At 27.6% G+C, this 16,189-nt stretch overlaps 1 protein-coding gene across 1 annotated transcript in view; it reads left to right on the forward strand.

The window, feature by feature from the left end:
* Positions 1 to 16,189, forward strand: part of LOC101238318 (zinc finger protein 431) — a 39,156-nt gene that overhangs the window by 11,544 nt on the left and 11,423 nt on the right. The window contains exon 3 of the mRNA XM_065820500.1: positions 14,146 to 14,263. Coding sequence (XP_065676572.1) covers positions 14,146 to 14,263 — 118 coding nt within the window. The remainder of the gene's footprint in view (positions 1 to 14,145; positions 14,264 to 16,189) is intronic.

Below are 16,189 nucleotides of genomic sequence, written 5' to 3' on the forward strand. Positions count from 1 at the left end.
TAGGTGGCAAAGTAACAAAATTTCAATTTAGATTTCCAATGGCTTCGCATCATGCCAGGTTTATAGCACAGGGAGTTTATTATTTAACATATGATCTTCTTCAGCCACAATTCAGTAACTTATGTCCTAACATAATATCATTGCAAGAGGGAAAGCTGATTTATGAAATTGCTTCATTTACAGCACTATTTTATGTTCCATGGTTTATTAAAGCTCCTATCCCTGCCATAGCACCTTCTTTAGATCTAAAAGCTATTAATGTAATGATACAATATTCTGAATTCAGTTTCAAACCAGCAGAAGCCGTACTGAAATCACTTAAACAGCACAATTGGTATTTAAATGAAAGATTTGTGGTTATGTGTCTTGCTGATAAATGTTTACCTGTAGATCAGCTACAAAAAATAGCTCTTAAATTAGCTCAAACAGCGAAAAAAAAAAAAAAATAACTAAAAATATTGAAGACTTTATTGGTCCTGAAAGCTGGTTTTTATTTGATTTATTAAAAATGACATTACATGAGACAGAATGGCTTAAAACTAGTTCATCAAACTGGGAAAAATTTTCAGGTTGTATTAGATTTAAAAATTTTGTCACTGGTCTTCTTGTTGTAAATGATTGTGCAGAACGTGCTATTAAACTTGGCCAAGACTTCATTGAAACTTTCAGAAACAAAAAAGATAGCCAAGCTAATTTATTAGTTGTTGCAGATCATCGGCTAAAATTTCAGACAACAGAAAAAAAATCTTGGTTGAAAACTTTAAAATAATCTTTCTTTAAAAAATAAATGCAAATGTAAAAATATTTTTTATTTAAAATATAGAGGAAAAAATATATACGCCCCCCCCCCACCTCTCAAATATAAACATCATGTATTTTAATGGGTAGGGCTGACCATTTCCATCATTTTTTGCAATAAAACAAAACATAATCTAAAAAAAGATATATCAGGCTACAAAAATAACCCTTATTATTTACAAAAATTATAAATTTTCTAATTTTCGGACTGCTGGGACCAAACAGAGGGGTACTCATAAAAAAAAAAAATTAAATTTTTTTAATACACATATCAAAAGGAACCAGAAAAATTATTATGGTATTTTTTTTAATGACTTTGGTGTTTTATGCCCCACCCTAATATATATAGGGTGGGTCATAAAACTTATACCCAATACTTTTATAGTTAAACCACCTACGAATCCCCATAAAGGTATATATACATTCGATTTAAGGATTCTAATAAGTTAAGGAATGCAAATAATTCTAATAATGTAATTCTAAATATAACTTGAATTACTGAAAAAAAGGTAAATTTATAATGGTATTCTTTAAGGTTTTTTTAAGGAAAATTGTTAAATAATTTATCCAAGGTTGAGTTTTTTAGCCTCCTCGTTTTCAATAAAGAGTATCGCAAGCGGCGTCAATCTTTCTTGCATCATGGATGTAAATAGATAGGTTTTAATTCACTACGTTCACTGCTGGCAACTGTCACTGGAATTGTTAGCAATATGTGTAGTACTATCCACAGATTAGTATGAAGGTTTTCTCTGTCGTTGCTTTTGATTATATTAAGTGCTTAAAATGGTGACAGTGTTTTGTTAGCCCCCTATTGCTTCTGCTCACACCACTTGTCAAAAACAGCAGTTATTAAACCAATGTGTAGAAATTCATTGTACAGTTCTTCCCCATTTATATCTGAAATATTTTTCACAGTCAAGTGTTCTTGTAACATTTTACAATTCTTTAAAAGTTTGTCCTTTAGTGGTAGTTTTATCAGGTCAAATAGGAATCCCCATTTTGACTTTTATTTGGAGAACTTTCACGTCCATTCTGTCTTTAAAGATGATTCAATTGTGTCAATTAGAAGCAAGAAAACACCATTTTTGAAAGATTCTTCTTGGCTAGGGCTGTATTTGTTTTCTTTTTCATAAAGAAGCAGTATTTTCTTTTTTATCTGTTGCTTTTCCTTAAACAGTGGTTTGATGCCAACTTCCTTAGCTATTTCCTTTGCTTTATAAATTGAGTCATTTAATCATTTTTCTCAAAAAGTCTCAACGAACTTAATACAACTGCTCAGAAGCCATAGAAATGTCCCTTGAATGGTTTTGCTCACTAAGTTTATTTTATCATGAAATGAGCTTAATAAACAATCTGATGAAATTGATGTATCACTAGATTGTTCACAAAGCTGTTCCAGAGCTTTAATAACGCCATGGTATTAGTATCAAATTGCTGATACGGAATTTATTCTAGCTTCCCACATGGTTTCACGGACTTTCTGCAGAGTTAGTGTTTTAACATGGTCACTAATAATGCGTCATCGCTTGGTTGATGCAGAAAAAGTTGTATAGATTATTTTTGAATAAATGCAAACAGCAATATAGGCTTAATCAATAATTTAACTCCATCTGATAAACTGTTCAAGCAATTATAGGGTGTGTAAATGAGGCTAGTGGGTATTCTGCTAAAATTCGAGCTTAAACACCTCAAATTGCAGCCATGTTAGATCTTTTGTCATAGCCTTGACCTCTGCAGTTGTTTAGCCCACAAGACTTTATTTCTTCAATTAGAAGATTAGAAAGAGCTTCACCAGTCATTAGAAGATTAGAAAGAACTTCACCATCAGACACAGTATATCCAAAAGAGCTTTCTTGGATGATGACTTTTGCTTTATCTTCTTCATAATCGTAGCGGATGGTTAGAGAAGTTTGGTCTTTGTGACTAAGGTCTAGAATGCAATCCATAAATAATAAATCCTGAAAAATTCTTTGCAAACTTTACCTTGTTCACAATAGCTTTTTTAACATGCTAAGCTAAGAGTTTAATAACCTCGTTTTGAATGTTGACACTTTTGTGGAGGTCTCTCTCCATCTTCAATTTGCCGTAAGTGCTCCTTTAAAATTGGATCAAATTGACCAAGTATTTGGATAAGACCAAGGAAGTTTCCATTATTTTTGGTGTAAAGTTTTGATGAGCTCCCACAGATTGCTATGTTCTGCCAAATACATAATCACTGACATTATTCACTTAAGAATTTTTTTCCATCTTTCTACTTTATTGTTAGTTTGTTTGATAAGACCTTGATTGACAGATTAAGACCTTGACTTGTTTATTTTTTTATCCTAGTTGTTGCCTTGATCCATTTCTCAGAACAACTGAAATGAGATAGAGATATCTTATGCATGTAGGCTCGCTCTGTGAAATTTTCCAGTTGTTAAAATCTTTTCTGACCAAAATATGATTTTAGAGTTGGGTCAAACAGACAACAAGGAAGTTAAATTGTTGAATCAGTTTTTGAAGAGTATAAAAGCCTCTTCATTTGTTTACCATTTCTTGCTACCCTGTATTCAAGTTCATTTGAGAAATAGTGTTTTTTAATTTTAGGATATTCCTTATTACTTTTCAGGAAAGTTATTGGATACATTTTGATGATACAGTCTCTCTCTCTTTCTCTCTCTTTCTCTCTCTTACTGCAAACCATTCCGGCCAAGTGGAAGGGTCATTAGATAAGAATCTGCAAGTGTCATTTCTGTGGGAAACATCTATTGTTATTAAGATACTATCATCTATTTCAACTATCTTAGGCTTTAAATTACATTCATGCTCTTTGTCTTTTTTTGATGTTTCCTGAGATTTTTGTTTACAAATGTCCAAAGGTGAAGTTGATAAACAGGTGGTAAAACGGGCTAAAGTAGTTGAATTACATAACAGAGATTGTTAATAAATTTAGTTTTTATTTTAGTTTTGAGTAATAATTAAGTTTAATAAATGCTTCAATCATAAATATTAATATATATATATATATATATATATATATATATATATATATATATATATATATATATATATATATATATAACACCCTGTAAATAAAATTTCGGACAAATTTTAATTGCATTTATTATGTCATTTATTTCATGCATGCAAAAAACCTTTATACTTATTTGAAAGAGGATTTTATAATCTATTTAAATTTAATTTAATTAAGTTAAAAATATTATTTAAATATTGAAAATAGAATGGTCAAAGTAAAGGACCTCGAAAAAATTATGGAGATTTTTTTCCAAAAAAATTGAGAAAATGGTAAAGCGTTTGTTGCTAAGCAGTTTATGGAATAGGGTTTACCCAGATCAACTGCTTGCAATAAAATTGTAAAATTAGAGAATGGATCTCTAAAAAGAAAAGTTGGAAGTGGTCAAATCGCTAAGGTAGCTACTAAAAAAAATATTCCAAAGATTGCTGCATTTTTTGAAAATAAGTCAGGGTGCTCCCAAAAGAAAGTAGCTCAAGTTTTTAACTGTAGTCAAACTCGAATTTCCCAAGTATTAAAAATAATGACTAAAATTCGAACTTTCAAAAAAACAAATCGTCCAGATCCTAGCCATCAGCAGAAGAAATGTTGGATTTTGTTATGGCTGATTAAAGCTATTTTATCTTAAACAATAGCACATTAGCTGGTAAAGATAGGTTTTATGCCGCTGATCCTTTTCAATGTTCTGACCAAGTAAGATACAATTTGCGGAAAAAGTACGAGGACAAGCTCTTAGTTTCTTGTTGCATCAGCCCCTGTGGAATAAGCCCTCTTTATATTCATCACAGTAAGCAGGCAATCAACCAGTTACATTTATAAAGAGATACTAAAAAAAACTTTACTTCCTCTAGTATCAGAATATTATAGAAAAGACAATGAGTTTATCTTCTGGCCTGATCTAGCTCGATCACATTACGCAAAGTCGGTCATCGACTTTTTAAAATTGAAAAAAATCAAAGTTGTACCCAAAGATATAAACTCAGCTAACGTTCCAGAAGCAAGACCAATTGAAAACTTTTGGGGTGATTTAAAATTGCTAGTGTACGAGAATAATTGGAGAGCTGAGAATTTGGAAGAGCTTGAAGCAAGAATTAGATATTGTTATTCAAAGATGAATAAAGAAATTTTCCTTACTCAAATAAAACATATTTCAAAAAAACTTTATAATATTGCTAAATATGATATTTGAAATAATTATTTTAATATATTTATAAACTACGTATACTAACATATTAACAGTTGAAATATTAAGTAATAAAACTTATTAGTTCTTAAAATATTAATTTTTAAATTTTGTCCAAAGTTTTATTTATGAGGTGTTATATATATATATATATATATATATATATATATATATATATATATATATATATATATATATATATATATATATATATATATATATATATATATACATATATATATATATATATATATATATATACATATATATATATATATATATATATATATATATATATATATATATATATATATATATATATATATATATATATATATATATATATATATATATATATATATATATATATATATATATATATATATATATACAAACAATGAAAAATGTATGTCAAGCAAAATAACAACTTCAAAAAAAGTTTTTATTTCTAAAAAGATTTGTAACAAAATATTACAAAATATATTTATTACTAGAGGCCTTTAAATGTTTCATCAGTAGTACTAGTTTAAGTGCTGGTATGAAAAAAAAGTTTTATTTGTGATACAAATGTATAATTTTTAATCAATTAAGGTATTGTTGCTATTAGTTATCATTGTCTAATGTTTTTTAAAACAGGAAGTGTTAGTTAAAAGTATCATGCTTTTTTATATGCAAATGACTTTCATATGACAATAAATTTTTCTCACTTTTAAGTTCTAGAAAAACAAAAAGCTGCAAAAATGGCTCCATTATTTTATTATTTATACGTTGGCAACCATACACCGTACAGTTGTTAAATTTGTCAGTTGAATGGCCATTTCTGCAACTTGATATATGACCATCTCAGATTATTTGTTTTTCAAGTATATGTTGATTGACCATTACATGATAAACATTTTAAATAATAAATGACATTCTTGCTGTTACAAGTAATATGACTTTTAATGTTCCAGATAGTACCATTAAATGTTACAAAATTTTTTTCCTCTTGCTGGTAAAGTAGACAAATTTTGCAATGACTATCATTACATTTAAAAGTTCCTATATTTTTATTGTTAGATGGTACGGAATTTAATTTAGCAGAAGTAAGTTGTCTCAATAAATTTAGTGGTTGTCTTTAAGCTATTACAGGATTTATTCTAGAAAAAACTTGTTGTATTTTTCACTACAGGATAGGCTGAATAGAAGATTAGTTTTAGTATAGGCTTGCACTTTACATTACTGTAAAATATAGTGACTAAAGGAAAGATTTCTTTAGCTTTCTTTTGTTGAGCTGGTCCTTGCAGTTTTGCATTATGAAATGCTTTTTCAACAACATTGTCCGGTTAGTTGCATTCTTTCAGCCATAATTTAAGCTCTACTAAACCCAGTTTTTCTGTGGTATAATCAGATGTAATTACAATTATTCTTTTTATGAATATTCTTTTGATATAAATTAAACATAACATTAAACGAATAATAAATATTATTTGTTTAATGTTATGCAAGAGTTGCATTATCTGGTAGTGACCTTGTTGCAACTTGAGCCATCTTTCTTTATGCCTTTTACATTTGGTTCATTGTTTTCATTTGCTCCATCACATCATTTATATGTTATTTATTAAGATCCTCAATTCATAAAATTTGCTTATACAAACACACTTCTATTATCTCAATCTTGTTTTATTACCATGTTTACCAACTATAAATGCAAATTATGATATTACAAACACATTTAAATTAACATTAATATAATAATATTAATAAGCAATCAAGTGTTTCATAATAACACAATATTTGTTGCTTAGATAGTTTGCATACACAAGCGTTGCTTGCGCTTAATCGACACAAAAAAGTGTTACTAGCTTCTCTCTTCAAAATGTCTATATTAATAATAAAAATATAGAAAAAAATAGTACTGAAACTCCTAAAGGGACCCCAAAATGCCAAGACAAGTTGTGTTCATATTAAAGAGAATGATAAAAATAAAAGTTTGGCCAGAATTTTTTTAAGTAAAACAAAATAATAAAGGTATACCAAGAAAAACAAATATTGTTGTTTTACTCGAAGCTCACAGTCTATATGTTATCCAGTTCCTTAAAGACTTTAAAATATATGCCGCAATCTACAGACTTTATAATTTCTTCAAGCGCATTTAGTTCCAAAGAGTTTTAGTAAATGATGTCATTGTAGAATTTTGATAAGAAATCTAAAAAAATTTTTTTCTATTAAATTGTTTTAATAATAAAGAGTTTTTTTTCATTATAGATTACTGAAGAATTTGTTTAGTTACTTATTATATAAATTTTTTTTTTTTAATATGTTACTGAAGAGTTTATTTAGTTATTTTATTTTCTTAATTTTGCAAAGTTCGCATAAAAAATATGAATAAAATATTTCAGATATTTTAGGCTCATCTATTGCTATAATTTTTTTTTTGTTATCTTTATTGTTATTAAATGATTATCCTTAATAAGATTCTGTTAACAATACTATTTTGTATTATTCAACACTACCGCAACCCACTGACAATGGCTTTTTATTTTTTCAAATTTTGACCACAAGCTGCTAGTAGCAGCTTTCGAGTATGCTTGACAATTTATCTTGTTATATACATAAATTTTCACTCTAGACACATATGATTTGTTTGCTCTTAAGGTTTAATTAATTCTCTACATAATCAAGAACAAATAATAACCATGTTGTGTTATTTTAAAATGTTATCACTTGACAAAGTTAAAAAAACTTTGAGTAATCCTTGATAACAAAAAACTTCTTTAAATTTAGTTCAAAAATAAAGCATGATTAACACTGTAAAGTTTAACTTGTAGAAGTGTATAAGTATTTAGCTAAGTAATTACAAATGTCTTTTGAAGAAAAACATTAGTTTTGTTTTGGATACAATGGTTGTAAGCACTTTGAATTTTTTATTGTTCAATGATGCGTGTTAAAAACTTATTTAATTAAAAAGGTCATTTCTTTAGTTTTTATTGATATTTTGTTGTGTTTTTAAAGAGGTTTACTATTGGAATTTTAATTAGTTGTCAATGTTATGCTATCCAAATTTTATTCAAAAAAATGTGCTTTTGCAGCATAAAGATTTTTGTTAAAACAGCTGGTAGCGAAAGAGTTAACTATATGAAAGTTTAATTAACAACATTTATTTACTAAACTTTTTATCTGGTACAAATATTCTCGAAATTCTCATTTAATCATGCAAGAATATTTTTAATGAAATATATTCTGTAAAACATGTATTGTTTATTCTATTTTTAAAGTTGAAAAATTATTAGTCAAGATTGCAAAAAAGTGCAATATTGAGTCAATTTTAAAATTGAAATTGTTTAATAAAAAACTTTTTATTTTCAATTTTGGTAGCTTTTTGATTTGTAATTTTAAGAGACAGGTTTTAATGTAAAATACTTTCCAAATACAATATAAATTGGGAAATGTTAAATATAATTATTTTTTTTTAACATGCGCTGCAACACATTGACAATTTTAATAGCCATCTGTCATGAGTTATTGCCATAAAACATTAATTATTGCTTTAATTAATAAAAAGCTACCTGTAAATTTGTTAAGCGTAAAATCTATAAATATTTTCTAAATAAAAATTTAAGAATTTGGCAAATATCTCTAATAAATGATGCAGTTTACCAAAATTCTTTATTAATTAAAAATTTAAAAAAATTGTAAAATGTCATTTCGATAGGAGAACAAAAACGTCATAGTGATAAGCGGCTTAGATAAACTAGAAAAAAAATTCACGTTGTTTACAAAAAAAGAAAAAAGATTTAGAATATATAATGTGATCAACATCTTTTTTTGAATATTTAATATATTTAAGAGAATATTATATTTATTATATTTTAACATAAAAATCTTTATTTTATTTGGTTCTCGCGCTCTATAAAAAAACATTCTTTTGTTCAGCTTCCTATAAAATTTATTGGAAAGTCTTACAATTGATAATAAACGCTTATTTTAAAAAACAAATAAAACGAAAAATAAAAAAGATTGATTCAAAAAGAAAATCTACAATGGCATCATTTACTAAAACTCTTTGGAATTAAACACACTTGAATAAATTATAAAGTCTGCAGATTGCGACGTATATTTTAAAGACTTCAAGGAACTGGCTAACATGGAGACAGCAAGCTTCAAGTAAAACAACAAAGTTTGTTTTTCTTGGTATACCTTTATTATTTTGTTTTACTTAAAAAAAATCTGCCCAAACATTTTTTTTAATCATTCTCTTTAATATGAACACAACTTGTCTCAGCACTCTGGGATCCCTTTAAACTATGAACAAGTTTATTGGGTAAGGGTAAAAATATATGAAATCATCCAGACCATGACACCCTTACATCTCAGAATTTGTTTATTTTTACACCACTTGCAGTCCATATCAAAAAAATAATAACTGCGAAAATTTTAGTTAAAAATACCAATGGGTTCCAGAGATATCGTCACTTGAAATAATGCTGACTCAGCATTTTAGTGATTTTCTAAAGTGACTACAAAGCAACTTTGACATACAGTATCTTCATAATGGCTTGGGGAAATTTCCTAAAATTTGGTACTCTAATAGATTTTAACTTGAGGAATCCAAAAAAAGCACCCTCAAGACTCGATTATCTTAAGAAATGCCTCATTTGTCCAATTTTGTTCAAAATTATTGACTTGTAAATTAGTGATTTTTGGAGGTAAAATGAAGACTGTGGCCCAAAATCCCGAGTAAAAAGTTTAATTGTATATCATTATTTCATCTTAGGTCTACTGAAAAAAATTAGATTCATCAATTGTCTCTCTAATACATGATCAAAATTTGCATTTAAAAATGGTGTCTTTTTAGAAAAATTTAAATTTTGTAACAAAAGCAATTAAAATATTTTGTAAAACATTTATTTGAATAAAACATCAAATAGTGTTATTTATTGACTAGTTTAGGATATTTATAGTCATGGGCCAAGGAAGACGCCCTCCCCTCCCACGGGAGGCCCCCACGTCGCCGCCCATCTCACTAGATTTTTTTTTTTACATAAAATGAATAAATAATAGTTGATTGTTAAAATACATTTTAAAAACATATTTTTTTAGTTTAAGTTTGAGAAACAGTTTATTTGCGTTACTTCAAATCGATAAATACTTACCTCTTATTTCAAAGATCTTTTTACGATTTTAAGTCATAAATTTTAAAACCAAAGATATTAAAACGTTTTTAAAATATTTTGACAATCAATATCTTTATGTAGTTTTAGACTAATATAGTCATTGACATAATAAGATGGGAGTGATTTGTGATTTATTTAAACCCCCACCCCTCCTTCTCAGCCTACAATTCAAGAATTTGAAAAAAATAAAAGACATTTTAAATGCAAAATAGGTAAATAAAATAAAAACAAAATTATTTTAAACATAATTAATTTTTTTTTGTAACCAACAGTTTATATTCTTCAAATCTAAATCAGATATGTTGTATGTACAACCTGATATTGTTCCCGGTGTAGAAATTAGGCATATAACTTCAGAATTGAGCACCCAACACTCATCAGTTCTCATTGGCCAAAAGAAGTTTTTACCTGGTCCATGTGGATGCATGAATCTGACTTTTATATCAAGCTCACTTACATCTTCAGCAATCCCTACCCACCAAAATCCATCATAAAAACATGCAATATTTTTTGCAACATTTTTTTAATATTTAATGAAATATCTACATAATGTTTGCTTTTTGGAATGATATCAAATATTTCAGTGCATGCATCAGTACTTATTTTTTTATAACTTATAGTGTTTGGAGCAATTGGAATAAAATGATGATACATCCTTGTGCCAGGAACTGTTCTTCCACCTAAATATCTTTTTTCTAATGGTGCTCGTGTTAGATCAATTTCTTCTTTTGAAAATAACTTAAAATAAATTCCATTTATCTTGGCTTTACAAAAGGAGTACATTAAATTAACATCTAAAATCTGCCCAGTAGTTATTTGTTTTAGACTTTCTTGACATACTACTCTTTTAACAGTCCCACCAATACCAGCACAGGGGGATTTACCATGACTGGTAGCAAAAAATACCCATTCAGCATTTAAATCAAAGTCTTTACTGTGATGACAAAGATTGATAAAATTTTTAAAATTTTCAAATTGTGCTGCACAACCATCGGAAAAGTATTTCACACTTGATACATCAGGTAGATTTTCTTTGATATATCTAGTTATATCTTCCTGAGTCTTGTAAATAAATCCTGTGTCATGATCAACATCTTCTGAAAGGTAACAAAAAGATTTATGTTTGAGAAGTTTGTTCTCTATAAAATAAAGTACAATTGTATAAAGTGAGCATTGACTTTTGCTCCAGTGATAACTTTGAACCTCATCCTGAACAACATATTGATAGTTTTCAGCAAAATCTCCTAAAATTAAGCATTCGTTTTGGTTAAGATTTTCTTTACAGTTTTTTAAGTATCTACTTTGTGTTTTTGCAATATATGAATGAGTGGTAAGGTTGTCAATGCTGTCACATAATAAATCATTAAATTCATCTAGTGGCAATGACTGTGAAAGTAGTGTTGTACGATCGGTACTCTGCCATTGCTTAAATACTACATCTTCTTCATGCTCATGGTCCATAAACTCCTGCGCTAAAAAACTTTTTAACACTTCAATACCAGGGCATTGGTTACATCGATGCAACATACATTCTGCATTTTTAAGAGAGCAAACAATCAATGCCATGAAATCTTTAAAACTTTTATTCCACCTAATGGCATCAATGAGAAATTTTGTATTTTGGTGATGTATGCAAACACATGCGTTGTGGGTACCTGATGCATTAGTTGTAATACACCATTTAGGTTTAAGAGTACAAAATTTTGACAAACTGACTTTGACGTTAGGGTAGTCTTTTTTAAATGCAACATGTAATTCATTAAGATTGAGTAGCAATAATCTTTTTTGAACATGTTGGTTTTTCTTAATACTTACATAATCTTTTTTTCCTGACATCATTCTTGAAAATTCATCACTTTGATAAAAGTTAATCACTAAATTAACTGTTTCTGGTGAAAGTGGGTTTCCAGTTTTTTTTCCGGGTAATGATAGAATTCCATTCTCATTTTTAACTTTTCTTGCTGTTCAAACAAGATACTCAGACACTTCAAAGTAGCTTGATATCTTTTTACGTGTCCATGATTTTGGTGCAAGTGTTAACATTTGCACCTTATGGCAATAAGAGTCAGTCTCTGAAATTTTATTTTTTATTTCATACATTAAAATGTCTAGATCATGGTCATTGTTAATGTTGTTGTTTAAAATGGGGCTTTTTATTTCTGTTGTTAAAAAAGTTTCTTTAATATTATATGCTAATGAGACCATTTTTGCAACTCTGTCAATAGTGTTCTCAAACTTTTGTTTTGCTACAGGCAATTTGCTGTGTTTTGAAAGACTTTTTAGTTTGACTAGTGAAATTCCAAGCAATTCTATAGTGGTATCTAACTTAATTTTTTTCTCACTTTTGGATTCCCATTCCTCCTGTGAATTTAAATCTTCATCAGTTTCTATTGCTTTTTTGTAACATTTACTGCAGAATTTCCAACCTGGGGTTACATAAACTTTATTTTTTTGCAAATAGTTTGCCATGTCTATGGAAATCTTTATATTACCTAAAAAACAAATTTAGTTTTACGTGGTTAAAATAACTGAAATTATCAAACATTTTATAAATAATAAATTGTTTTCTTTTAATTTCCATATCAATTCTGTTGTAAATAAGGTAAGATTACCTTTTATAGCAATTTTTTTACTTTCCTTGTGTGTTCCAAGGATTGCAACACTTTGTAGTTTTTCTCTCAAAATATTTTCCATAGCTCATGATAACAACATATAATTCTTATTGAACTATATTTTTCCTTTAAATTTGCTCGCCATATTATTTCTTCTTGTTTTTCACAAGGAAGATCTTTAAATTGAACTAAACCTTGTTTTCTTGAAAATCCAGTTTTGTGGCAATGAATGTTAAGACTTTTTCCAATGTCACATTTCTCCATATTAATTATTTTTATTATTTATTACCTAACAAAATAATATAAAAACTATAAAATTAAAAGTAATTCTTTAAGAAAATACAAACAAGTAAATACCTTTAAAAAGAACAAAACAAAACTTATGTTTGTTTTTTATATAAAAGGAGGTTTTAAGTCACCAATTTGAAATAATGAAAAATTTTTTTTTTCAAAATTAAAATTAAATTGTATGTTTTTGCATTATTTATTCATTTTATGCAAAAAAAAAAAAAAAAAAAAAAAATCTAGGGAGATTGGGGGAGGGTCGTAGGGGCCTCCCGTGGGAGGGGAGGGTATCTCCCTTGGCCCATGACTATAAATGTCCTAAACTAGTCAATAAATGACACTATTTGATGTTTTATTCAAATAAATGTTTTACAAAATATTTTAATTGCTTTTGTTACAAAATTTAAATTTTTCTAAAAAGACACCATTTTTAAATGCAAATTTTGATCACGTATTAGAGAGACAATTGATGAATCTAATTTTTTTCAGTAGACCTAAGATGAAATAATGATATACAATTAAACTTTTTACTCGGGATTTTGGGCCACAGTCTTCATTTTACCTCCAAAAATCACTAATTTACAAGTCAATAATTTTGAACAAAATTGGATAAATGAGGCATTTCTTGAGATAATCGAGTCTTAAGAAAGCTATTTTTGGATTTCTCATGTTAAAATCTATTAGAGTACCAAATTTTAGGAAATTTCCCCAAGCCATTATGAAGATACTGTATGTCAAAGTTGCTTTGTAGTCACTTCAGAAAATCACTAAAATGCTGAGTCAGCATTATTTCAAGTGACGATATCTCTGGAACCCATTGGTATTTTTAACTAAAATTTTCGCAGTTATTATTTTTTTGATATGGACTGCAAGTGGTGTAAAAATAAACAAATTCTGTGATGTAAGGGTGTCATGGTCTGGATGATTTCATATATTTTTACCCGTAAAACAAATAAATTTAAACACAAATCCAAAAAATTTAAATTTGATGATATTCTTTTTTTTTTTTAAACATTTTTTTAATTGTAACAATAAATCACAATAATGTTATTTAATAAAATATTATAAAAGGTTTTTTATTTGATGTTATCATTTTAGAATGATCAAACTATTTTACAAACTCAAAAAAATGAATCCACTGAAGTTGATGAGCACTCTACAATCAATGAGTCTGGACTTGCTGTCAGTGTACTTTTAAAAAGTGAAGCTAATGAAGGTTTTTATATTTAAAAAGTTATTATATTTTTAATTTAAAACTATTATTAATTTAAAAATTTGAAATCAGCAAGGTGCTAAATAGTTCAGTGTAAAGATTTTGGTCCTAAATAGACAATAATAAATCTAATAGATTATACATCTAATAGACAGTAACTCTTATTGTCTTATTTATTCCAGAACTTCTTTACCATCACTGATTTCCACCCAAGTTTTTAGTTTTTTGCACTTCTTCTATTTTTTTGACCTGTACATTATTCCATATGAAATCGCATAGTTTTCTAAAAATGCCCCAGAGTACCGCCTCAGATATGCTTCAAACTTTGACCACCCACGGAATTTATGAAAAAAGCACAATTCTGAAATTTTCAGCTTGTTTGTCCAAATTTGAAAGTTATGGTTAATTCAAAGCTGACCAAAATTTGAAAAATTTTGTCTGGGCTTACAGTAGATTTTTTCAACTTTCAACAGACTATAACTTGGTAAATAAAAAGGTGGTTTACTCGAAAATTTCTATAGTAATAGTTTTTCACGGAAATGCAGTTCAATCTCTACAGACAGGCAGTACCAATTTTTTCTTACACTTCTGTAATTAAAGTAACCATTTGTGGTAGAAATCAAAATTATGCATTAAAAATTAGTTGAACATTTGCAGCAGCTTGTTAAAATATTGCTTTTTGAAAAAGGATATGATAAGTTGCATTTATTTTGAATCCATAGAAAATAGTGTAAACAGTTAAAATAAATTACAAAACTTTTCACTGTGGAGGTTCTATATACCAGAAAAAATTTAGAAGCCTATACTCTATCTTCACGGTTGGCCAAAGAGACCATTAGGTTTTATGTAGGTCACTTAAACAAAACTTTTTTTTGTTTAAGAGTATTTGTCTTATAAAAATAGAGAATAGCATTTTTAAATTCCAAAAAAAAATGTCTAGGGTCGCAAATGGGGCAAAAAGTTAAAATATAGAGCTCCAATGCCCATTAGAGCTTTTTAAACGCTTACAAAAAATTTATAAATTATTTAAGAATATTTGTCTTATAGAAATAAAATAAAAGTTTTCAAAATCAAAGTAAAGTGCTAAGGGTCACAATTGAGGCAAAAAAGTAAAATTAAGGGGCCCTAGACCCATTTGAGAAATTTGAGACGCCCATCATAAAAAAAGTTATTATTTTGTGGTATTTGTCTTATAAAAATAGAAACTAGTGTTTTAAAATTGAAACAAAGAACTAAAAGTCATAAGTAGGGCAAAAAGGTAAAATTGAGGAGCTCTAAGCCCATTTAAGCATTTTAGACGTCTGTTACAAAAAGACTCACGGCAATTAAAAAGTTAAGCAAAAAAAAAAAAGTTTTCATAAATGATGAAAGTTTTCATAAATGACAGTAGATTATAATTTTTTAAAATAAAAGTATATAGTAAATTGTTTTATTAATAATGTAATAATTGCTGTGTTAAATTAAAAACTGTACTTTGTCATCTTTTTTTTATCTTTAATTTTTTTAAATTTATTTACTTGTAAGTTTTTGCCGCAAATTACTATGAGTGAATAAATGATTTATTGAGAAATTTAGAATTACTAGTTCTGCATTTGCGCTTTTTCTTTCTGTAATAAAAATCTTGATAAATATATATATTTAGTAAAAATCTTGTTTTATGTAACAATAATTTTTGTAGTATTGTTTCATAAAATGATTAATTTCTTAGTATTATTAATCAGTTTTAATATTATTTGCAAAAGAGTTAAAAACATTAAAGTTAACTAATAAACATTAGCAGTTGAAATGATTTTGATAAATAGAGATATAAAATGCACAATCAAAAAAGAGGTATCAAATGCACAATCAAAAAAGAGATATAAAATGCGCAATCATTTTTCTTCTTTAACGTTGTTAACTTTAAAGATTGATGTTATTATTATTATTTGA

This window comes from Hydra vulgaris, chromosome 15 (assembly GCF_038396675.1).
Source record: "Hydra vulgaris chromosome 15, alternate assembly HydraT2T_AEP".
Classification (NCBI taxonomy): Eukaryota; Metazoa; Cnidaria; class Hydrozoa; order Anthoathecata; family Hydridae; genus Hydra; species Hydra vulgaris.